Here is a 25,288-nt window from a genome sequence, read left to right as displayed (position 1 = left end):
CTGTAGTCTGTTCACCTAGTTACCAAAAGGGACATTGTCCCCACACACACTAACCCCCCTCAGCCAAAAACACACACTTGCCAATTGCAGGATTCAAACCCCTATCTGACTGTTATGACACGTGAGACAGGCGCATTAGCTGAGCACGCTATTTGCATTACTGGGGGTTTTCTCTTCCCCTGCTATACTTATAGAGTGCTGACATCATCAGTGTTTAGAAAAGGGAATGGGCATCCTGTAGTGTCCTATCCTATTTGCCAAAAGGGACACTTCCCTCACACACTAACCCCCCTCAGAGAGACACACGCACTTGCCATTCACAGGAATCAAACCCCTACCTAGTTATGTTATGACACTTAAGACGGATGCATTAGCAGAGCGCGCTATTCGCATTACTGGGAGTTTCCCTTTCTCCTGCTCTACTTATAGGGTGCTGACATCAGCAGTGTTTAGCAAAGGGGAGGGGCATCCTGTAGTCTGTTCACCCAGTTTCCAAAAGGGACATTTCCCTCACACACTAACCCCCCTCAGACAAACACACACACTTGCCATTCACAGGAATCAAACCCCTACCTAGTTATGTTATGACACTTGAGACGGACGCATTAGCAGAGCGCACTATTCGCATTACTGGGAAGTTTTCTTTCTCCTGCTCTACTTATAGGGTGCTGACATCAGCAGTGTTTAGCAAAGGGGAGGGGCATCCTGTAGTCTGTTCACCCAGTTTCCAAAAGGGACATCTCCCTCACACACTAACCCCCCTCAGACAAACACACACACTTGCCATTCACAGGAATTAAACCCCTACCTAGTTATGTTATGCCACTTGAGATAGACGCATTAGCAGAGCGTGCTATTCGCATTACTGGGCGGTTTTCTTTCTCCTGCTCTACTTATAGGGTGCTGACATCAGCAGTATTTAGCAAAGGGGAGGGGCATCCTGTAGTCTGTTCACCCAGTTTCCAAAAGGGACATTTCCCTCACACAAACACACACACTTGCCATTCAGAGGAATCAAACCCCTACCTAGTTATGTTATGACACTTGAGACGGACGCATTAGCAGAGCGCGCTATTCGCATTACTGGGAGGTTTCCTTTCTCCTGCTCTACTTATAGGGTGCTGACATCAGCAGTGTTTAGCAAAGGGGAGGGGCATCCTGTAGTCTGTTCACCCAGTTTCCAAAAGGGACATTTCCCTCACACACTAACCCCCCTCAGACAAACACACACACTTGCCATTCACAGGAATCAAACCCCTACCTAGTTATGTTATGACACTTGAGACAGACGCATTAGCAGAGTGCGCTATTCGCATTACTGGGAGGTTTCCTTTCTCCTGCTCTACTTATAGGGTGCTGACATCAGCAGTGTTTAGAAAGGGAATGTGCATCCTGAGTGTCTTTTCCTATTTGCCAAAAGGGACATTTCCCTCACACAAACTTACACACACGCCAACCTCACACATAGACAGACACACACGCACACACACTGAGCACTTGCAGGATTTGAACCCCTATCTAACTAGGTCATGACACTTGAGACGGACGCATTAGCGGAGCGCGCTATTCGGATTACTGGGAAGTTTCATTTCTCCTGCTGTACTTCTAGGGTGCTGACATCATCTGTGTTTGGAAAGGGGAATGTGCATCCTGTGGGGAAGCAGACACCAAGCACACTATGGCTAAGCTGTCATTCCCTAGGGCAAACAGCCTAGTGTTGACCTCTACACCATTATGTTTAATTGTCAAATGCACATTATTTGTTGCTGATAGACTGTTTGCATATCTTTATTGCCATAGCATTCCCTGTTGGTATGAACAACCTCTGCATCTGTGGAAACTGTTTCATATGGGAGGGATCCACTATATCACGTATGTCTCTGTAGTCATTTAACTGTGTGCACTGGGCAGACTGCTGTAATGTGGTTGGTCCCTGGCATAACACATAACAATACCAGATATGTGTGTCCCACTGCTAAACCAAGATTTGGACTAGTGTGTGAGCATGCCCAGTTCAGCCTTCCCATGGCATGTTGTCAAAGTGTGTGAGCATGCCCAGTGTGATTATTCCATATGTTGGACTCTGCAGACCACCACATTTGTGGATGTGTGATCTTCACAAACTAAGTGTGTGAGCATGCCCAGTTCAGCCTTCCCATGGCATGTTGTCAAAGTGTGTGAGCATGCCCAGTGTGAGCATTCCATATGTTGGACTCTGCAGCCCACCACATTTGTGGATGTGTGTGAACTTCACAAACTATCAACCGCTCATGGTTGTGGGTTGTGTGTCATGTTGTGTAGTTACTGTACAACTGCTTTGTGTGTGAACACAACAGGATTATACTGTGCCTGCAGTGTTTGCATGGGATACGTTGCATGCAGTCGTCAACATCCTTTCACACTGACCTAACACTGTAGTACTGTATAGTGTACTGGCAGTACTTTGACTGTGGTGGACAGTAACCTGGGCTTTACTGCTATCACTGCTTTACATTCTGATCGTGGGCACAACAGCCTGGTTGGGGCCAGTTGTGTACATCTGACCATGTTGCATTCTGTTCAGATATGCACTACTTACACCAGGCTTGCCCAACATTGTTAGTGTATCCCACAACATAGGTGTACAATTGCAAACACTAGCGATGGGCCCTAGTCCATGGCTAATGCAAGTTGGAGAGTGTGTTTGTCCTTCAACACACATTGTAAGGGGAGTTTGCCATGACCAATGTAATGGTTGGTATACTGTGCCTCTGTCTACCTGTGACATGACAGTGATACCCAGGATAAACCTACCATCTCCCGTCCACCCATCAGGATTCCTATTGAGGGAGATTGATAAGTGACTCTATGGGTAGCCTGTGCTGAGGGTTCACTCATGGGTGGGGGTGGCTTCTGTGTTATGGATCACACAGTACAGCCTGTCCTATGTAAGTCAGTGCTGGGGTTCAGGTCTGTCATGTGCATAGCTCACTGCCATTCAGATTGTACTATGTGCAGCATTTTATTGATGCCAGCAACACAGGCAACACATGGCATGTGTGTAGGCTGATTGATACTCCTGATGAGGTACTGTTGGGGACTTTACAGTTGATGGAGGTGTCTGCTGAGGTACATCCCACAGGGGCTATTGTAGTCGATTGTACCACTGATGCAGGAGGACTGCAGAGCCACAATGACCTCCCCTTATGTAGATCTGACATCCTTCATGATTAGGTGGATATATGGTATGTTTCTGTAAACACTACAGCACATGTTTGTCCAGTGCAGGATATCTATCACCCTGTGTCCCCAGGTCTCTCATTACATGTTAACTACATAATGGGTTAACACCTATGTGGTAATTGGTGGGCACCTTACTGTATATCCACGGGGTTGACTATACACATTTCTGCACTTAGCTTGCTGGACATAGCTATGGCACCAGTTGTCTGTTTGTATGTGGCCCTTTGTGGGATGCATGTGTCAGCTGGTGGATCATATGTGGTGAGCGGTTTGTAGTCCTCTGCAAACATGTTAGGACACAGTCCTTCCATGTTTGCCTGTGCCTATGGGACATATATACCAGACGAGGGGGATACCAGGTCCAAGCCTTGTGGGATGCCAGTTATATCTGGTTTGTAGTCTGACATGGCTGAAGCATGTCTGACCATGTCTGTTCTGTCCTTGGTCTGGTTTGCAACACCTCTACTGACATGTGGGTTTATATTTACACTGGTGAGCCTATCTATACTGAACATGTAGGGTATTGTATAGACGCTTTTGCAAGGTCCAGATACACTGTGTGGAGCACATTGCCCTCATCAATGACCTTAATGACTGTTTCAATTGAGTCCAACATGGTTAGGGGCAGGATCTGCACTTGAGGAGGCCACACTGTGTTGGGTCCGGTGTCAGTAGGTCCCCAACATCCATATTTCTGTGGTACATGCTGCTCCTTTCCATAGCTGTGCAATCTGGGCTTCTCAGGATTCTTGGGTAGTACTGTTCAGTATCCATTCAGGCAACACCTTTGTTGAGAAGGACCACTGTCGTTGTACCCTGCTCTTTGGGTACATATTCTGTGGTAACGCTGGCATTGAGCAGTAGTGTGGTGTGGCATTCCATTCATCTTAGACTCCATGTTGCACTACACCCAGGTCACCATCTCATACCATTGCTGCTGTGTGTTTTGCTTTGGAGATGTTGTCTGTTACCTCAGCATCTGCTATGTCAGGGGGCCAGCAGTCTGCTGGGATACATATTCTGCATACATGGGGGTGTGGGGTTTGATCACCTTCGGTGATTTCAAATGGTTTTTTTGTGTATTTTTTGGGTTACCAATTTTGGAAACCTGGTTCCCCCAAAATTTGGCCTTGGGGGTTTTTTAGTGTCCTGTCTTTTTTTTCCATAGGCAATTATCTATATCCACCCTGGGGATTTTTGTGAAGTGTGTGGGCTTTTGGCCCCTTTTTTGGAAATTTTGGCCATTTTTTTTGCTTGTTGTCTGTCACGACACTAAACCCCGTTTTTACAAACTCCATCCACTTCAAGATTTGTTGCTGGGGGGGCCTTTCCTAAAATGGGGTGGGATTCTTCCAGGGGTGGGAGCCTCTGGTTTGATCTGTCCCCAAACACTTTTTCAAGGTTGATTAATTTCACTTACCCTGGGATTTTTGGGGTCTTCCTTACTCCGTGTTGGGAGGCCTCCAAAAGGCATGAATGTTGTGTGGGATAGTATGGGGCACGGGGGTTTTGCCAAGATTGACTTTTTATACCCTTTACCTTTGGGGCCTTTTCCCCTTTTAATGTGGGTGTCATAAGGTACTCCCTTGAGGCTTTTACTTTATTTGTTAACATATGGGGAATGACCTTGTTGAAATGTGCCTTTCCATACTGTCCAGTGGGCTTCCAGACATTGGTTGGGTGTAATCGGTTCTGTCCACGTGCCCAGGTCCCCCCTTTCCCTTTTCAAATGGTTTTTCCCCATGTGGGAATTTTTGGTACCTTGTTTGGTTTTGGTGGGGAATTTATCTTAGTTTTCAGGGTTGGGGTTTTGGAAGGGGGGTGCTGTGCTGCAGAGCTTGCCACAGTTGTTGCACAGGGTGAATCCAAACCTTTTGGATTGTCGCCTGGAATGGGTGTCTTCTGATGGTACCATCCTTTTTTTTTTTTCCAGGTTTTGGGGTGCCCTTTTTAAAAATGGGTTCGGGGGTTAGGAGTTGCAAGGTTTTTCACTCCCGACCAGTTTCCCTCGGGGATTGGGGCAGCTATTTGGGGGGGGGAACCCTCTCAGGCAGCATTTCCCTTTGTTTTCCCCTTTTGTTTTTGGGGTGGGGGATCTTTTCACCCTTTCCAAAATCTTGGAGGGGAAAAGGTTTCCCAAATTTAGGCCCCTAACAGGGCGGCCATCCCGGGAGCTCATGGCTTTCAAGAGCACCCCGAACAGCATTACCCCTTTGGGAAAGACCCATAATTCCCTTTTTCTTGTGACTTCCCTTTTGTTGTGGCATTTTTTTGGAAATAAGCGCAAAAGGGGGTTTCTCCCGCCCGGTTAAAAAAGGTGCTATTGGTCCTTTCAAAAGGGGGGACACCCGGTTTCCCCGCTGGACTTGCCACATTTTCTTTTGTTTAGTGCCCCATTTTGTTTTTCATTTGGCCTAAGGCCTTCTGTTTTCCCTTTTTATTTGGGGCCCCCAGTTTCTGTATGGGTTTTCAATGTATAGGCATGTTGTTTTTTTGGTGTGTGTTTCCCCGCTTTTGGTTTTGGTTGGGCTAGTTTGGGGGTTTTTTGATTTGGGGGGCTCTTTACCTTTTGGGGTTCTTGGGGGATTTTGTCCGGGTGTTTTTGGAGTGTTTGGTTTTAGTTTAAGGTCATGTGGGCTGGTTTTTTGGTTGTGTGGTTATTTCCCCCTACTGTTTTTTTTACTATTGGGGGGGGGGCCCCCATTTGGAGGAGGTTCATCTCTCCCTTTTTGTTTTTTTGGGGGGGGTTTTGCGTTACTTGGGGCGGGGTTAAATTTGGATTCAAATTCAAATTTTGGCGGTTATGGATTTTTGTTGGCAGTTTTATTGCCATATTGACTGAACTTCATTGTTATGTTTGTTTCATTTTGCTTTCCCCTTTTTCATGGTTTTTTGGCGGGACCTGCCCGATTTGGATTTTCTTTTTTTAATTTGGTGTTCCAAGCATTTCCCCTTTCTGGGAAACGTTTCCCCGGGTTTTGATTCCCATATTTTCCCTCGGTTTAATGGTTCCCCTTTGGGGTGTGAAATATGCTTTCACATGTTTTTAGTGGTTTTTGGCCAGGGGTTGGGCGGATTTTATACCATTATTTTTTGGTTGGGGACCTGGAAAAACATTTCACTTTATCCCGTCCCTGTTGGATTTTCCTAGAGCTTACCCCCGTGGGGTTTTTGTTCCCGGGGGTTTTGGGTTTTTGGTTTTTTTGTCCACATGGGGGTGGTTAAACTCCCCCTCTTGCTGGGGTTTTTGTACCCTTAAAGTGGGTTTGGGGGCTTGAATATTTGTACCGATAGGTGCGTTTGGGTTTTCCCCGTTCTGTAGCAGGTATAAAATTTTCCATTTTCTTTTGGCTAGTCCATGCTCTTTTGTTTGGACCCAAAATTTTTATCCCTTACTTCTTGCTAGATTTTTGTGTTGCCAATTTAGGCTGTCAGCACAGTTGGGGTAACCTGGTTGTTTGGGGGCTTTTTAGCCCCCTTTTTTTTTCACACATTCAACATTCTCCAACTGGGGATTAACCTGCACTTTCTTTTGATTTCCCTTATCATTCTTTCCCTTTGGTCCTTGGGAAGGTTTGTGTTTTAGTTCCTTTTAGGGCAATGTCATGAAAAATTTCCAGATCCCTCCTCAGTGGTGCTGCCCGCCCGCGGGGGTGCACATTCATCCGCATGTTCCCCGTGGCCCCATTGGATCCCCCTTTACTAATGTTATTAAAGGGGTTATCATTCCGGGCCTTTGGGCAATGTTGTGGGGTGGTTTGCAGGGCCCAGGGGCATATGGCAGGGTTTTTTCTTCCCGCCCGCCCCAGGTGGGGCCCGCCCTGTCGGATGCCTTTCATTTGCTGTTTGGGCAGGTTGTGTCCTTGGGACCCTTTATATATTTTAGCAAAATACATTCCCCTTTACTGAGGTTTGTATGCGGCCCCCCAAGGCCAGGGGAAATGGGACCCTCCCTTTTGCCACCCGGGTCATTTTCCTTGGCCGTGCCTTATGGCCTTCTGGTGGGGGCTGTTTGGGGGCCCCCGGGGCCGTGCATTTTTGCAAACATATTTGTGATGCACCATGACAATTTGGGTACATGTAGTTGGTGTGTACTGCAAGGCTCCACCAGATGTGTCCAGTCACTGGAACCGTGACTTGAGTAGCCCAAACACACGTGCTATTACATTACGTGTTTGTGCGTGTGCCTCATTATGGCGTTCCTGTTCAGGTGTGTGTGCATTTCTGATGGGTGTCATCAGCCACGGCTCCAGTGCATATCCTGCATCTCCCACTAGGTGTCCGTGTGGGATGTCCCCATTGGCAAATGTCTGGTACAGCTGCGTCAAATGCCAGATGTGGGAATCATGGTAGCTCCCAGGACAGCCGGCACACACATTCATTATTATGCCCTGGGCATCACACACGACCTGGCAGTTGATGGAGGGGAAGCCCTTGCGGTTTATGTAGGCCCTACCCCGCTCTCCTATGGCACCCAGTACCTCAGGGTATTCCGCTATTTGCTGGAAGAGACGCATGTTGCTGGCCAATACCTCACGGGCATTGGGGAAGTATACATGATCACCGACATGTGCTGACATGGCATCCAGGAACTGGTGCAGTACCCTGGAAGCTGATGCCTGTGATATCCCCATCATATCGCCAGTTGGTCTCTGGAAGGTACCTGTTGCTAGTATTCTTAGGCCAACACATACCTTGGTTTCCACTGGGATGGGTTCCCTCTGTTGGTTCTGTGTGTGAGGCGTGGCCTGCACAGCTCCACCATTTGCTGCAGGAGGTCTCTGTCCACTCTATAGCGCCTACTATCTCCAGCTCATGTAACCCGTGGTAGGTGACCCTGGGCCTGTACACTCTTCTCCGTCTCCTCACTGCGGGTTGCCTGGCACCATCTGCATTGTCACCACCCTCAGCAAGTCGCCTATGTCTCATTATGACAGCTATGGCAGCCCCTAACATTTCTGCTCTGAGTTCAGCTTTTTCAGTTTTCACTTCTGATAACTTAACTCCTGTCTTGCAGTGTCTCTTGAGAGAAACATTCTACACTGCTGTTTGCAGTGTTTTAAGTGCTGGGCTGGCCTAGTATTCTGCCTGTGTAATTGCCTGCATCTAATTGTTTTCACCTGCTAGCTCCAGCAGTATTCCCTGCTAACTTCCTAGTACATCTGTTGTTTCCTTTTTCCTTTCTGTTTCCTCAGGGTGGGGCCGTGTGCAAACCAGCAGAAACAGGCTCACAGTGGCTTACACGCACACCCACTTACACAGTTCAAAATCTGCTTATTCAGTTTTAAACGCGCACGCCGCAAACGGTGTTAAACAGATCCCAACACGCCCCACATGCTTAGTCTGCCTTACACGCCACAAGACACTGTCTTACACGCACACTGCCTTACACGCCAAGACACCGACATTACTTTCGCTTCACGGCGCATTATGCATACACGCCCAACAAGAAACCTTGGTGTAGGCAACAGTGTACACCTTCCATTTCTTGGCTTTCTCATGTTTACTTGGGGGCACACCTCCTTCCTTGATATCTCTCTGACATCTGTCATGTAACTCTACCTTCCAATGACTTCTATCCCTTTCTACCATTCCCCCCTGTGATATCACCTATCTCCTACTCTGTTCCTCCCCCTTCTGTAACTCTTACACTACTCAGACTGTGCTCATTTACTATGTGACAGTGGTATTCAGTATCCTTACCCTAATTTGCATCAGATTGCCTACTAATGCTTAGTTACATCTCTTACACTTGGCTTCCCCCCTTGGCAACCACTACACGGTGGCCATGTTGGTTTTCCTTTGCTGGTCCCTCCATTGACATTCCATATAATGCATAAAACCTACATTTGTAGGTTTAAAACCTTCGTTTTCATGTTTTATGCAGCAGCCCGTTTGCGTGGGGCTGCGCTGGTTTACACATCGGCAATTGCGAAAAAAATTATTTTTAAATTTTTGCATGGTTGCATTGCCAATGGCCACATATTTGGCCATTGGCATGCTGCCTATAACATATGCACCCTTTATTTGGAGCTGACATGGCTCCATTGTGTTGCAGAAACGTGCTCAGTTGTCAACTGAGTACATTTCTGCAGCTAACACGGCTCTTACACGGGCTGTTCTTGGCTTCCTGGATCGCTAATCAGCCTCATTTGCATGCTATTCGGCTGCAAGTGGGCTGATTAGCTTAGCCACGCCCACTCCGTGTAAGAGCCGTGTTAGACTAACTCTTACACGGACTTTGGGCTGTTCCTGGATCGCGAAGGCTACATGGAGTCTTACACTACTCTTAGACTCCGTGTAAGCCTTCGTGAATCCGGCCCCAAATCATTATTTTTACCGGAGGTGAACAGAAACGGAGATTTCTTTTAAAAATGTTTATATTACTTCAATAACATTCTGGGCCAAAGTTTTTAGTCATAGGGGTTTCTAAAAATTCTGATATGCTAAATGCCATTTATAAGATAAAAATAACCTGCTACTAATTATAACAAGGAAACTGGATATGAAACTTCAATGAAGTTATTTTATTTTAGCTAAAATAAACATCAGTTGGAATTTGTATTTTGTTTATTTCATTATAATGAGAAAGTATTTCAATTCTATACCTCATTTTTATGATGTGAGAAGAAATTATGCTTCATGAATGTATCATTAGTGGTGGAAAGGCTGCAGGGGGACTCTGGTGCCATATTTTGGTTGTCTGTAGTTCAGTTTGTGTCCGAAAGTTTGTATCCCACAATTCCATTGGAGTGGGTGGGGTTACGTAATTATGTATGCAAATTAGATGTTAATCAGCGTACAGATTTGTACCTATTTTTCATGGCCCTTGTCCAGAGTTTTGATGTTTCCAGGTTGAGAGGTATGCAACTATTCTCACCCCCACTCTACTACTCTGGCATCCTCCTTTCACATCCACCTCTCCATCATGTCCACTCTTCTACTAACCCTCATTGTCCTACCATTGATCCCTCCTGTCTACTTCCTTCTCTTCCTAACCCTTATAGACCTAACATTGAACCAGGTGAGACATTCAGGTACTCTCACAGCCTACCTTAATATCATACCACCACTTATATCTACAGCAATATCCGCTGACTTTGCTGATTCCTGCAACAGGACTCATATAGCCTATCACTCAGCTATTACACCTCACCTAAACCTGTGAATAAATTTTAAGTACCTGGTCTCTGATTAATTCCTATATCTGCTTTGCACCCACTGCATGAAGTGTCCTATATAAATTTTGCTAGCTGAAAACTACTCATATGGAATGTTCTCATGTATATACTCTGTATTGCTTGCATAATATCTTTGATTTGAGAATGATTACTTATGTACTGTTTCTTTCACCAATTGTATAAGCTGCCAACAATGTCTTTATTTATGTAAATTCTGTATTGTATGTTAAATGTCTTATAGGTGGAGCTTTTCTCCCTGGGACTCCACTGAAAATGGGTACTTGTGGCCTATCCCGGTAAACAAATGCAAATAAATAAATAAATAATTTATTACAATGTGCAATCACACAACCAGTTATGGCTACTGTTTGCAGCAATGCAGCTCGGTTTTCTATTTGTATAGTGTTCATTCTTCTTTTATCTGTGTTGTACTCACAAAATGACCTATATATTACATGTCTGAATCATTGTCCTTTAAATGTATGATAACATGACAATGAAAAACAGTTTTCAGCAAAGGCAAAATAGTTTGGCTATTAGTGAACAAAAATGAGAACTGTGTGCTGTTCACTTCCATTTAAAAGGTTGCTTCAGTTACTTCTACATTTTGTAAATGTATCCTGGGTGACACACCCAATGCAGGTGAGGTAGTCTGAATTGCTTTTGTGTCTTCCTTCTCCCTCACACTAATCATTCTCAGTTGCAGTTCATAGAACATATCACTGAGGTAGTGTCTACACTAAGTTTACACCTGCTACACAAAGTCAAAAGTTTGGAATTCAGCACTTTTAATGAGTTCACACCTCATTTGCATATTCAATGTGCTCAGAAGCCTGAATCTACACTATAAAAAGGTGACCGTGTAGCTAGGGAACTTGAAGGTGAGGAGACTTATGTATTTGGAGAGCATAGAAGATTGCTGTTCCTTTTGATTTATCTGCAGAAAAGGCTTTTGATCTTGCTAAGGTATGACTGTATTTTTCAAATATATTCTAACATATTTAACATTTTTCACAGAAAATATTTATATACATGCATCAGAAAATGGATAATTTATCTGTATGCACTTCAGATAGACAGCCTATTAACTTTCATCACAAGTCTTAATTCTTAAAACTGGGTAATCTTACAAATTTCTTATGTTATTTCAGGGAAGTATAATGTGCTATATATTTTGCCAATGACACAGGGGTGTTATGCTTCTAAGATGGCCCATAGACACCTCCAGGGGAATGCTGCATTTCGTGAGAGTTGGTAGGCAATCATAAAATTGACCTTTCTGTTTAAAATGTCTACACATCTTGTGAGAACTTTGTTGAAAGCATATATAAAAACTGAATTATGTGGTATTGCTTGGTTTGTACAAAATTTTCCATTTGCCTATTTTTTTAGGGGTGGGGGAGCCAAGACCTATTTGTGCGTTGCCACAACAAAGGTTATATGTGTTTAAAGAGGTTTGCTCTTGAAATTGTGTAGTCATCCTGTTATTTCCTTAGTAAATAATACATTACTAAAATGGTATTCCTTTTTTGGACCAGACATTAGTTTTTGTGTGGGTGTGATATGGTAGAACCACATAACCTTCAATTTTAATAACTGAAATGTGTGTCTCCATTGCTTAATGTTGAAAAAAAGATATACTTATGTGATATTTTTGTGTTGTATCCTTCTCTGTTTTATGTCTCCTAGGATTATGGTGCACAAGCATACAAATCCATGTAGACCCCCCTTTCAGTGACCCTGAAAACAACATCATAGTGCAGGTGTTCAGATGCCACAGCACTGTTCTGCTTGAGAGAGGACATGGGGATATTGCTGACAGAATGCAGATTTGGAACCAGATAGTCAATGATGTGAATATCACAGGGGGCACACCAGGATTTATAATCAGGTGTGTCATAGGGCCACTGATATGATTTCATCAGCCCAGAGGGGAGCAGCTGCAGTTGCCCATGACCAGCTGGCTACAGGGGGGTGGCCTGTTACAGAGCCACCACTGACACCAAATAAAGAGTTCCTGTCCACTATCAGAGACCCAGAGGGCTCAGTGGAAACTGCACACCAACATGTGAATGATGACAGTGCTGGTGTTTCTGCAAGGACAAGTATGCGTCAGGAGGAGGTTCCAGGTAAGCTTACATATCTCAAGGTGCAAGATTTCGTTGCATATTAAAATATAGAAACATTTAACTAATACTTCATGTGTTTTTTTAATATGTATTTTTTTGGATGAACCTATTGATAACTTAAGATATTTAAAAGACACATTTTTGTCCATTACACATGGGCTTTGGTTGGATGTGTCAGCTAAGTTTCAGTTAAAATTATTGTTAATGGACATATAGGCAAAAATTATGTATTCACTGTCCCGCTGTGTTATTACAGTTGTGATGATTGCATCTTCACCTTGCTTCATTTTTTTTCCAGGACCATGCATGTGTGAGGTGGGTGTAATGAGTGTTGTGTGTATTGCTGTACCATCTGTGACAGGGTGACCAGTGTTAGTTTGTAATCATATAAATTGTTTTAAATAATTAGTGTAGATATTCATTTCTTTCATGTGTTTGTTGCTTATTATCGCAAGTGATCCTGACAGTGGAAATGTAGGACTCTTACCACCTGATGTCACAGTATCTTCAGATTCTGATGATGATGGTGGCCAAAAACAGGCCCAGTCAGGGAGTGCAGAGGTTGAATTTGACACTAAGGTTGACATTCAGCCATCCCCTGTGCTTCCCTTGCACACATTCAGTAGGCCTATGCATACCTATTCCACTAAGCCCTCAGATATTACACAGGAAGTCCAACATAGCTAAACTTGACACCTGCTGTAACAAAATTGCTAGGTTTGCCACCAATAACACAAATATAACACACCACTGCTCAGCCCTGAAGCAACTCAACTGATCAGAACTTCCTCATCTTCTGCTTTCCAAACAGCTTATACTGACCCACAAAATTTTCAACTATCCTGAAAAAAACTCCTGCTCTACAAAACTTAGTACAGCCATACTTTGCAACTAGGGTACTTCACTCCAACAACAAAGTTCTCCTTCAAGTATTTAAAGCCAAAAATGCAGCAGGAGCTTCCCTCTACTCTAATTACTTAGGTAAAATATGGAACTCTCTACCTATTGGCATCTCCAATTTAACCTCCCTTGAGTTTAAAAAAAGACTAAAAATATACTTAAAAACTTCTTAGATTTGCAACTGTGACACTCCTCACTAATATAATTCCCTCCTAGTCTGGTGTAATATCACCTCCCATCCTAAAATAATCTCACATATCTTACCTTCATCATCAAAACACCCCCTACTATGAACCTTGTGCTTCACTTAACCTCTTCTATCTTCCTCTTCCCTTTTTTTAATCTGAAGAATATTTCAGAACAAAAACATCCCTACTATGAACCGTCTTCTTCACTTAACCTCCTCTATCTAGCTTCCTCTCCCCTCTTTTTAATCTGAATAATACTTTAACAACAATATGTACTAGTATTTTGTGGAGTGCACTTTTCTACATGTGTACACTACTAAGCGATTTCTCTCCCAGCACCATACTCTAGTACTACATGAAGTACAGCATTAATACTGTTTTAGAACTAGCTGAAATTGACTTTTGGCAAAACCTACTATATTTCTCTAACTCTTGTATAACGTATTTGATTTACTCTGTCAAATGCTAGTTTTTAACATTTTATCTGTATCCACTCTGTTAATTTTGTAAATCATTCAAATATATGTCCAAAATGTAAAAGCTATTGTACATTTATTTCTGTGTTATATGTGGAGCTTTTGTCCCCAAGCCTCCTCTGAAAAAGGACTTGTTGTCCAGTCAGACTTTCCTGGTAAACTAATGTAAAATAAAAATAAAAAAAATAAAGGTGGAGGGTGACACACACTATCAGGGTAGTGTGGTTACTGTGGCTTAGGTGCTGGTTAACTCTGGCTGTAGCCAAAGTGTTGATGAGGTGTTATGCAGGAAGGCTGTTAGGGCTGCTCTAAGGAGGTCTACTGTCCACCTTTCCCCTGATACTGGTATGTCTCTACATGCCACTTGACATATGTTTACGGCCATCTTGGAGGTGCAGGCACATTCCACTAGGGCCTCAGAAGATATGCTTAGGGCTGCAGATGTGGCAAAGGCTGACATGCATGACTGCCTCCATCATGTGGCCAATAAAATGGATTGGATGAATGATATGATGGAGCAGGTAGTGTCTGTGATGGAACGTCTGCTGGAAAGAGGCCAGCATCCACTTGGACATAAGTCAGCAGCAGCATCTGATGTTAGCCATTGTGACTGTGCCCAGTCATGCTCTTGTAGTGGGATACTTCCACTGCTCCATCAGTGATTCAGGTGTCCACACCCAGATGTATAGAGCATGGGGTCATGGTCCTAGGCATATTCATGATTACAGCTCATCCAGCAGACATCAGTCACATTCAAGTAGCAGCAGCACCTCTGACCATGGGCATGGAAGTGCCAGTGCAACTACTGGCAGAGACAGTTTTCATGGTTGGGAGGGCGACATGATGAACTGTTATCTCTACCATATGGGGCTCACACCTGTCTGACATAGCAGGATGTAGAGTAAACCCAGAGCTTGGCTGTGTTCTTGCAGACACTCACACACACATTTCAGCTTGACAGCCCAGACAGACACACACACACACACACACACACACACACACACACACACACACACACAAAACAATTAGATGGGTCATTTGTGAGACTTACAGCTCATTCTGTCTCAATGGCCATTTGATACTTTATCCAAATGTCTGCATGCCTGTCTTTCTTGCTCACACCCACTCACTACCTTTTATGTCAGCCTTGGCCTCCTGCCCCCCTCCCCCCCCCCCACACACACAAAACACCCCTGCATGCAAATAATAATAACTGTGCTATATCCTTGATTCTATCTTTTGGATTTGGGGATACATAACCCTTTTATCTGATGCCCAGAGTGCATAGCTGACTGAGTGCTTATTACATGTGTTTGTGATGCTCTTTTTAAAATTGTACTGCTTTCTTACAGGTTTTTAATATGTGTATATTTGATGCATGATGCCTATTAGTTGATAGTGAATACATCTATTGACTTAAGTCATTTCTTTCACATGTTGATGTCATTGCTGTAAAAATAACCTACCTCCTACTTAGTTATATTACCAAATACCATTATGCAAGGATCTGCCATTCATTTCAATTATTAGGCATTTATTTTCACATTCCAGGGTCAACACTTACTTTGATAGTCCAGCAGTTACAAGTGTTTTAATTCGTGGCTGAATCTGTGTGATGCTAGCATTACACAGCCATTACATGGTTAAGTAAAGGTTGTGAGCATTCCTTGGCATTCATACTACCATTTGTATGTGCATAGGATGACAGTTTTACCCCCTTAAGTGGTGAGCATGTGTGCTCTCTGTTGCCTCTTGGCCAGGGTGTGGCATAATGTGCATGCCTATGTGGTTCCCCCTGTGACTCCTCATCTGCGTGTGGCTGTGAGTGGTGGTGGGATGTGTGACCCTTCCCCTTGGTGATCTTGCTGAAGCTGTTTTCTGAGGATAATATTGTGAAAGATACCACAGACAGTGAAAATGTCAGCAAAATACAGGGGTTGTACTGTAGGGCTCCCTCTGATGTATCTAGGCACTGGAACCGTGACTTCAGTGGCCCAAACACACAGTCTATGACATTTCTTGTTTGAGCATGTGCTTCATTATAGCATTCTTTGGTGGGTGGCTGTGAATTTCTTATGGGCATTATCAGCCATGGCTCAAGTGCTTACACTGCATCCCATAGTAAATTACCTTGTGGGAATATCCCGGGTCTACTTCATAACAGTGAAATTTCATAACGTTGAATTTCATAATACTGAGACCAAAACATCTAAATCCCAAAACATTGAAAACTCAAAACACTGAAAACTCAGAACATTGAAAGTGTACTTCATAACATTGAAAACTACAATGCATATGTAAATAGCATCCTCTCCACCTATAACAACACCTAACTAACAAATACATTTTCTACTATGTTTCTGCATATTGCCCACTGCACCCACCATGTGGGGGGCTCTGCCCCCCACTCCCACTGTAAATTAAATATACCAACTCCAAGATCGCACTACAGTGGAAAAAACTTAATTTCCTAACCTCACACCATACACTGAGGTTAGAAAATTTTAACTTTTTTCCACTGTAGTGCGATCTTGGAGTTGGTATATTTAATTTACAGGGGTGTGCGGGAGTGCAGGGGGGCTTGCCCCCCTGCAGAAATGTAGTAGAAAGTGTGTTTGTTAGTTAGGGGTTATTGTAGGTGGAGGGGATTTTATTTACTTGTGCAATTCAGTTTTCAATGTTATGAAGCACACTTTCAGTGTTCTGAATTTTCAATGTTTTGGGTTTTCAGTTTTCTGAATTTTCGATGTTATGGTCTCTATGTTATGAAAGTCAACATTATGAAATTTCACTGTTATGAAGTAGACCCAATATCCCCCCTAGAAAACCTCTGATACAATTGGGAATTGTGCCAGATATGGTAGTCATGGTAACTACCTGGGTTGCCAGTACACACATTCAGGATGATTCTCTTAGCATTACACATGACCTGGCAGTTAATAGAGTGGAAGCACTTTCTCTTTATGTACACCTTTCCCTGTTTCCTGAGTTGTGCTTTAATTTCAATGTGCATGCAGTCTATGACATGCAACACTTCAGGGAAGTGTGCTATAGGGTAGAAATCCTGCATAGTTGTAGCTCTGTCCTCAGGTATACAGGGAAAATATATGTAGGCACAGGCATGTTGCAGCATAGCATTCATAAATTGATGTAGGATCCTGGATGCTGATGACTGTGAAACCTCCACCATATGTCCTGTTGGTCTCTTGAAGGTTCCTGTAGCTAATATTCTAAGTGCTACACACACATTAGTCTCCACAGGTACTGGTTCCCCTCAGTTTGCCCTTGCTGTCAATTGAGGTTGACAGAGGTTGCAGACTTGCTGTAGTGTGTCTCTAGTCAACCTGTAGGGCTCTACAATTTCCACCTCATGCAAACCGTGAAAAGTTAAACAGGGTTTAAACATCCTTCTCCTTCTTGGACAAGGTCTATTAGCAGCAACAGCAACAGTAGCATAGACGTGGGCCTGTCGCACATAGACATGTATAATAACAACAGCAGCTCCTAACATTCCTTCTCTGTAGAGAAGTTTCCATGGCTGAATTCAAATAGATTTTGGAATTCACAGGCAAAGCCTATACTCAGTGTACGCAATTGGTTTATAGCTTGTTGAATAAATCCTCCATCTTGGATTGGTTGATTACCATACAATTCAGCTGCTTATGCAGTAATTAGCATGCCATGATATTTACCATGTTAGCACAGCTCTACATGTAATGTACAGCCACTTACTGAATACAAAACAGAGCACTACCATGTTTGCATAATGCCACAATCACACACAGTTTTAGTGCACCATGTAGGCTTTATTGAATACAGTGGATGATCTGTTATATTTTTCTGTATCATGTATATCTCACTGTGTACCACAGTGTAGTATTTACTGAACCGCACATACTTTAATTCATCTATAAAAATCTCTTTGTTGATTAATGTAAATAGTCATCTATATCTCATTGGTAAACATCCATATAATCTAACATTCATTATGTTGAACATTTTTACGCCAGCAGAAGTAAGAGAAACTCGTTTGATTACCTCTGTTGGCATTAAGTCAATGTGAGAAAGCAAACAGTGGGGATTGGGGAATTTTCCCTTTTCCAGTGAAGAGCGATCCCAGAGTTGCTATATATAATTAGCAAGGGGGTGTGGGAGGTGCATGGGGAACTGCCACCCCCCCCCCAAAAAAAATGATCATTGTGAGGGTTTTTTTTTTTTAATTGTTCAATGTTATGTGTTTCAATCCTTTTTGATCAATGCTTTTTAATCAATGTTTTTGTACATCAATACTTCGAAGTACAACAGTCTCAACATCTACTGCAATGCAATACAGTTGGCTCCAGTTAAATACATATCAGATAAAAGCATATTTCATTTAAATGCATAAAGTCCATTCAGTTCCATTTTTAGTCAATAGAAATGTACTGGAGTGTATTCTGCATTAACGCATATTTTGTTTAAATGCATAGCTATCTCAAATCCCATGTAGATCGCTGCCATCTTATTTTACATCGCTTACCTGCAAAGCCAATATGGCTGCGCGCTGTGACCTATTTATGTGTACGTACTGTAATCATTATGTGAGCAGGAAGCCAATTGGTTATCTAAGGGTTGTTACAAGAATGTCAAAGAAAGTTCTTAAAAAGACTATTGCTTTAGCTGAGTGGGTCGATGTTATTAAAAGACTTGATAATCAAGAAAGTCAGACTTCTATTGCATTGTCATTAGGTGTGCACCAAAGTGTAATTTCAAGAATTTTGAAAGACAGAGAAGAAATTATTAAAGACTGGTAAACAAATGTTGACCCTAATCACAAATGCAAGTGGTTTGGTAAAGCTGAAGATGTCAAGGAATCCCTCTTGCACTGGTATGCACAAGCCAGAAGTCGAAAAATTCCCATTAGTTGTCCACTGGTAATGGAAAAGACCAACCAACTAACCAAAAGCATAGGAGTTGAGGATTTCCACCTATGTCCTCTTGGTTAGAGAGATGAAAAGGATGGCACAACATCGTTTTCAAAAAACAACTTAGTGAAAAACAAGACGCATATGATTTTTGAGCTGACTGATGGGTGGTGGATGTTTTTTTAGTCATGTTGAAAGAACATTTTCAATTCTGATGAAATTGGATTATGTCAGAGAGCTATAGTGGATGGAACATTGACATTCAAAAGTGTTGAGGCTGTTGGGTCAAAGGCTGTGAAAGATCAAATGACCTTACTATTAGCTTGGAATATGGATGGCAGTGAGAACTTTGATCATCTTGTGGTCAGGAAAAGCAAAAACCCAAGGTGTTTCAAGAACATAAAGAAGTTAAAAGTCACAGAGTAAACAAGAATTATTGGATGACTGGTGAAATTTGAAAAGAATGGCTTCTGAAAATTGACAGCTCAGTGCTAACTAAAGGAAAATATTGATGCTGTGTGACAACTGTGTTGCGCATAGTGATGATGTAAGTTTGACAATAACATTTTTTTTAAACCATGAAGGTCTGTGTTGACTACTGTTAAGTGTTCTATGCAGTACATTTTTCTATAAAGTTCTGAAATATATCACTGTGCACACTGCCTTACCTAGACTAAAAAGACCGAAAAGGCAGATTTTGTCTGTAGAAAATAAAATCTATCTTAGATGGAAGTCATACCATACTGATTTTCTAAGCTAGAAACATTGGAAAGTACACAGAAATACCTGTCAACTGTCCAGTTTGTCACAGAATTTACAGATTTTTGCCTCATATTTTTGGTGTATTTCTCAGAAAATTAGTGGTTTTCTGACAAATTGTTGAGGACTAAAGTCACTAAATAATAACAGACATTTACATCTCAGACTTTATATCCTTCAGAAAAGGCATGCTAACACAGTACCTATAATTCTAGCAACTTTCTAAATTTATGAGCATGTTAAAATGTGTCATTTTTGGACCTTTGCCTCCCTATTATTTTTGGCCTTGTCTCAATTTCTTTTGCTAAGAGGTTGAGAGGTATGTACACAGTGTTCCTATTAGAACCACGAATGCTTGAAATTTCGAATGGCATATGGTCGACACCATATGATTGAAATTTCAAACATTCGAAGGTTGAACGTAACGGCACCATTCAGTGCAGAACGGGAGAATTTCCCTTTTCTGCACTGAAGTGCGATCTCGGGGTTGGTATATTTAAGTAGGGGGTGTGGGGGCACACCGTTAAGGTAAGGTTTTTTTTTGTTTGTTTTATAATATATTCAAACTTTTAAACTTCGATCATATGTTGTCAAACATATGGGATTCGAAGTATAGAAAGTTTGAATATATAATGTAGACCCTGTACACAGGCTGAATGTTAAGTCGAATAAAACTAGAATTAAGTGAAGAAGTGGTACTGAAGCCTGTAGCAGGTAGAAAAATGATACTGTAGTACAGTACCAATTTGCAACAAGGCTTTCCTCCTGCAACTAGCTGTAAATAATGTTGTAAATGATAGACTTCCTGCTCAAGTAATTGTATATCATCTGAAGCAGCAACAGCTATAAACAGTAGCTTTTCTATAAAGTTTCTGAAATGTATCTGTACTTGTGTGTTTTGTGTAATTACTGTGTATCTGGCATTAATGTAGCTGTTTCTCACATCAACTTCTCTTAAAAGCATACTCCGCTTAACTCCATTAACTAACCTTGGTCCAGAGGCCATTTAATTAAGCGGAGTCAACTGTATATACTGAATTGCACATACTATAATTAATCTGTATAACACTCTTTGCTGATTAACGTAAATAGTTGCTTCTAATGTAAATAACCACTTGCATTTTACATTTTAATTCTCATGCTAAACTATACTTTAACTGTTCCTGCCAATATGTACTATTATAACATCATTATGTATGCATTCTTATTTTTGCCCGTTGGTACCAGGCCTCGTCTAAAAACAGTCTGTTGGCCAGCCTACCCACCCCATAATCGAATTATAATTAAGAACTGAAATAAATAAATAAATAAAAATACTTTCAAGTGACTAGCAGTGCATTGGGATGTGACCTCAGGCATACAAACTACTGTCTATGTTTAATCCGCATCCACTACTACATAAATACATTCTTAGAAATGGTCGGGCAAAAGCAATATATAATATTTTATAACATTCACTGGGAACTTTTCATTTCCAGTCGGCTATGTTTACCTTGAAGTTGTCAGGGTTATTACTCTGCTTGATGTATAGTGGAAGTTTGCAAATACTCTTAACTTTCTCATGTAGGTTAGGTCACCTGACAATTTACCTCCAGTGTAAGCCACCAGGCAACGTTCCTAGGTATTCCTTTTGTTTTAACAATGCCAGGGTGATTTGTGTAGAGGTCCTCCAGTCTTTTTCTAACCAGCTTTCTTGAAAAAAAAATACTTACACTCCCAATCTTTTTCCACTGCAAGTCTGAATCTTCATTCATAAAGCTTTTTTCAAACCCTCATCTTGTGTTTTTGTTTACAATCTGCCTTCCATCTGAAAAATCAGTTTTAGAGTCAGTTTCTGGTCAGTTTTATTAGTTGCATAGGATATTTTAATATCTTTATGTTCTTGAAATATTTAAGGAATGCTCTGAAAATATTCCTTATTCAGCTACTCTTATAGTGGTTTCTGTAGCCTTATTTGATATGTCACAAAACAGAATTCACGATAGCCCAACAGCATTACTATGACTCTGTGAATGCAGCTGTTGGCTGACAATATCTTACTGCTGTTGCAGTTATAGACACTGAACAATGATAATAAAGGACTGTAGTCATCAGACTGTTTGAATTTTCTACTCCGGATATATTGGTGATATTTATTTACCCCAGAAATCAAAGAAAGTGCTAAATTTTAAATTATTTTCTGTGTGCAGGAGAAAGGGTTCTGAACACATGAAATGTTTTTTTAGCACGACTTATGGAAGACAATTTTTTGTTTGTTTTCATAACATAGCATGTTGAAACCATTAATTCACCCTTTGTAAATAAGCCCCTTAACAGTTCATGCTTTGAGCTTTGTAATGCTATTTAGTAAACATGTCTTCTGAAATAATGTATAAAACATATTTAAGGGAAAATAGTATATACTACTTCCTGTATCAATTCCCATCTCCACTTTTATGTAATTTATAAGAAATGTAGATATATGATTCTTTTCATTTTTAAGAACATATGGATGACATTGATAATTCAGTTTCACATTCATATGCTTGATCAACTTTCCATATACAGCGTTCTTCCAATAAAATTTATATTGTTAATTCTTGTTTTATAAGTTTGCTGTGGCATGTTGGTATTATATACTCCATTTTACATAACTATGGCATTTAGAAACTTTATATTTGCACACAGATGGACAATGACTTTTACTATTACACCAGTGTTAAATCATTTCACCTTTTGTAGGATTTGCTGTATGTTGACTTTCCCTGGTATTCATAAACATAGCTCACAGAAATGTGCAAGAACTGTGGGCATTATGTTTAGTACATCACCTTTCAGGATCAGTATTCATAGTCACTAACTGTGCTCCCTAACAGCAGTGTACAAATTATCCATGTTTTTCATGAATTGCAGAAAGTAGCACATTGAACCTAGGACAGGGTTCAATGTTATAACAACACAGCAAAAAGCTATGTAGTAAATTATGTTTTGTAAACTTTTTCTGCTGTTACCATGTCTGACTGTAATGCATAAACATTTCCAAGTCATTAGGCATGATATACTGGAGAGTGGGTCATTAGAAATCTGGTGCTGTATGAGCACCCACTAGCAGGAGCTAATCAGGGTCACTGTATGGCTGAGAGGTAATTGTGGTTGTGGCAGCAGGTTTGCCTACACCATGGAGAACTCCATCATCAGTAGGGTTTTTCCTATCATACAAAAATAGTTTTGAGTGTATTTATTTTTAAACACCACTTATATGTTGCACTGTAGCACAGCATTAGGTTCATAGGTGTTACTAGTCTAAGGGCTTCTAACACCTTTTTTAGCACTGAAGCTTCACAGCAAGAGATTCACCAGTCCAGTTCTTGGCTGGGGGTACCTAAAGTGTGAAGTCTGTATGTCCTCCCTGTGTTCTTTTGTTTCTTTCTGGACGATCCAGTTACTTCCCACATCCCCAAAACATGCAGTATATGGATTGTACACTCTAAACTGTCCATAGGCATGACTGTGCATGCATGTGTGTGGTATGGAAGACTAACTGCAGCTGGGCTATCACCCCCTTGCCCTGCTACTTACTCTATATATACTAACTCTAGGAATGCACTGCAATGGAGAAAGGGCAGAAACACGGTCACTGCTGTGCCACAATTTCACACAAGAAGCTACTGACTTTTATAGTACTTCTGAAAAACTGGTAGCAAATGCATTCAGTCATCTGTTTCAACCTTTTGTGGTTGATCTTTCAGTCTTTAGTGCTTTTTCAGGATTTCAAATGTATCCCAAAATAATAACAGCTGGTGTTACTTTGTAAACTATAAACTGTCAAACGTACACAGAACACTGCACATACACAAACACGCACACGCACACACACACACACACACACACACACACACACACACACACACACACACACACACACTCACACACACTCACACACACACACACACACGCACGCGCGCACACATTAACAACAAGTTTAATTTCAGACTAGTACAAATAATTGTTATGCTTCCTTAGTATAGCCTAGTAACAAATGTAACAAACAGAAGCGAGGTTAAATGCTAATGAGGCATTCTGGAGGAGAAGCATAAGGTAATTAGCCATGTGGTCTCTCCCAGAAATGTCTGTAAGACATATATGTAAGCAAATGATTCTCATTTTGTTGTGTAATTTAACAGGGCCACTCATAGCCCCTTGTGTTATTGAAAATAGCCAAAGCTCATCTTCACCCATTGCAGTAGAGGTAAGTGTTGGGGTGTTTGGTGAACAGATAATGTTGGGGTGTGTGCACCTGTGTGTATGTGCATGGTTGCATGCATGAGTGTATGTGTGAGTCTGCCTGAGAGGTCACAGCAGGGTTGCTTGTTTTTTAGGGGTTAGGTAGGATAGGAGTGTGTGTGTGTGTGTGTGTATATACATGTGTAAGGGTGAACAGATGAGGATATGTATATTAGGAAATAATAATGAGGTGTTTCCTCATTGTGACTAACAGCTCTGAATCACAAATCACTGCATCACAGAAACAGACCCTTTTTACTGTTGCTATTACCACAAGAAGAGGATTTGTTTCTGAATCTTCAGGTTCACCTTTCAGAAGCTGTGCTTAAAACGCAACCTAAAATGTTGTTACAGAATTTATGCTATAAGAAGCTGAATACATAAGAATAAAACCACTAAATATTTTATTATGTGTCATTTTCAATTATATGAGCTATTTTTACAGAGGTTACAGATGATATAAGTGTAATTTTCCTTTTTCACCATGTTTTGCTCAACAGGCACATAGTGTTTGCACCCAGCAGCCATAATAAATATGCAGGGGAATCATTCCCTGGAATCTACGATGCCCTGTTTGACATTGGAAATAAGCCTGATCAGCAGAAGTCATGGAATGAAGTAAAGAGACAGATTTCAATTGCTGCCTTCACAGTACAAGCTGCAGCAGACACACTAAAAGATGTAGTCTGAAATATCTGTTACTACAACTCATCACACTAGAGTGCATGCCAAGAATATCAGTAAAGAAGAGGCATAAAACAGTAAGGCGGCTTCAGATATCAACAGCATGGGCACATAACCTAAGATATGACGTGCCAAAGCTAGTATTGTTTACATATAATTACAGATTGTGATTACAAGGGATTATTTTGGAGGAGTGTATATATTGCTTCTTACTGAAAACAAACATTCCACTCATTTTTGCTTTAAAGCACAGAATGATTTACTTTTGATTTTCAATAAAAAAAAACTGTGTTGAAGAGGAGCTGGTCCTTAGCTTATTACTTTTTATTTACTTTTTATATAGAACTGCTAATTAGCAGGTTAAAACATCTAAGACATATGTGTTGCCAAGCTTTAAATACTGTTTATTTAACATTATGCATTTTTATAAAGCAGAAGTTCCCTGGCTAGTAAAACAAAATGCTGGCATGTTCTGTATTGCACATTGAAGATTTTAATTAGTACTTTGTTAGGAAAAAAAATCAAATTTTGTGCATCAGTGTACTTGCCCTTTAAAGCAGAAAATACTTATGGCTTATTAAT

At 41.4% G+C, this 25,288-nt stretch overlaps 1 protein-coding gene across 1 annotated transcript in view; it reads left to right on the top strand.

The window, feature by feature from the left end:
* LOC122802543 (glutamate carboxypeptidase 2-like) overlaps positions 1-24,987 on the top strand; it is a 1,225,297-nt gene extending 1,200,310 nt beyond the window's left edge. Inside the window, exon 19 of the mRNA XM_044072203.1 lies at positions 24,523-24,987. Within this exon, the coding sequence (XP_043928138.1) occupies positions 24,523-24,712 (190 nt within the window). The 3' untranslated portion in view covers positions 24,713-24,987. The remainder of the gene's footprint in view (positions 1-24,522) is intronic.
* The last annotated feature ends 301 nt before the right edge of the window (positions 24,988-25,288 follow it).

This window comes from Protopterus annectens, chromosome 5.part0 (genome assembly GCF_019279795.1).
Source record: "Protopterus annectens isolate FY-2018-M chromosome 5.part0, PAN1.0, whole genome shotgun sequence".
NCBI classification, from domain to species: domain Eukaryota; kingdom Metazoa; phylum Chordata; order Ceratodontiformes; family Protopteridae; genus Protopterus; species Protopterus annectens.
The sequence above is the reverse complement of the archived record's forward strand: the minus strand, read 5'-3'. Positions and strand labels throughout refer to the sequence as shown.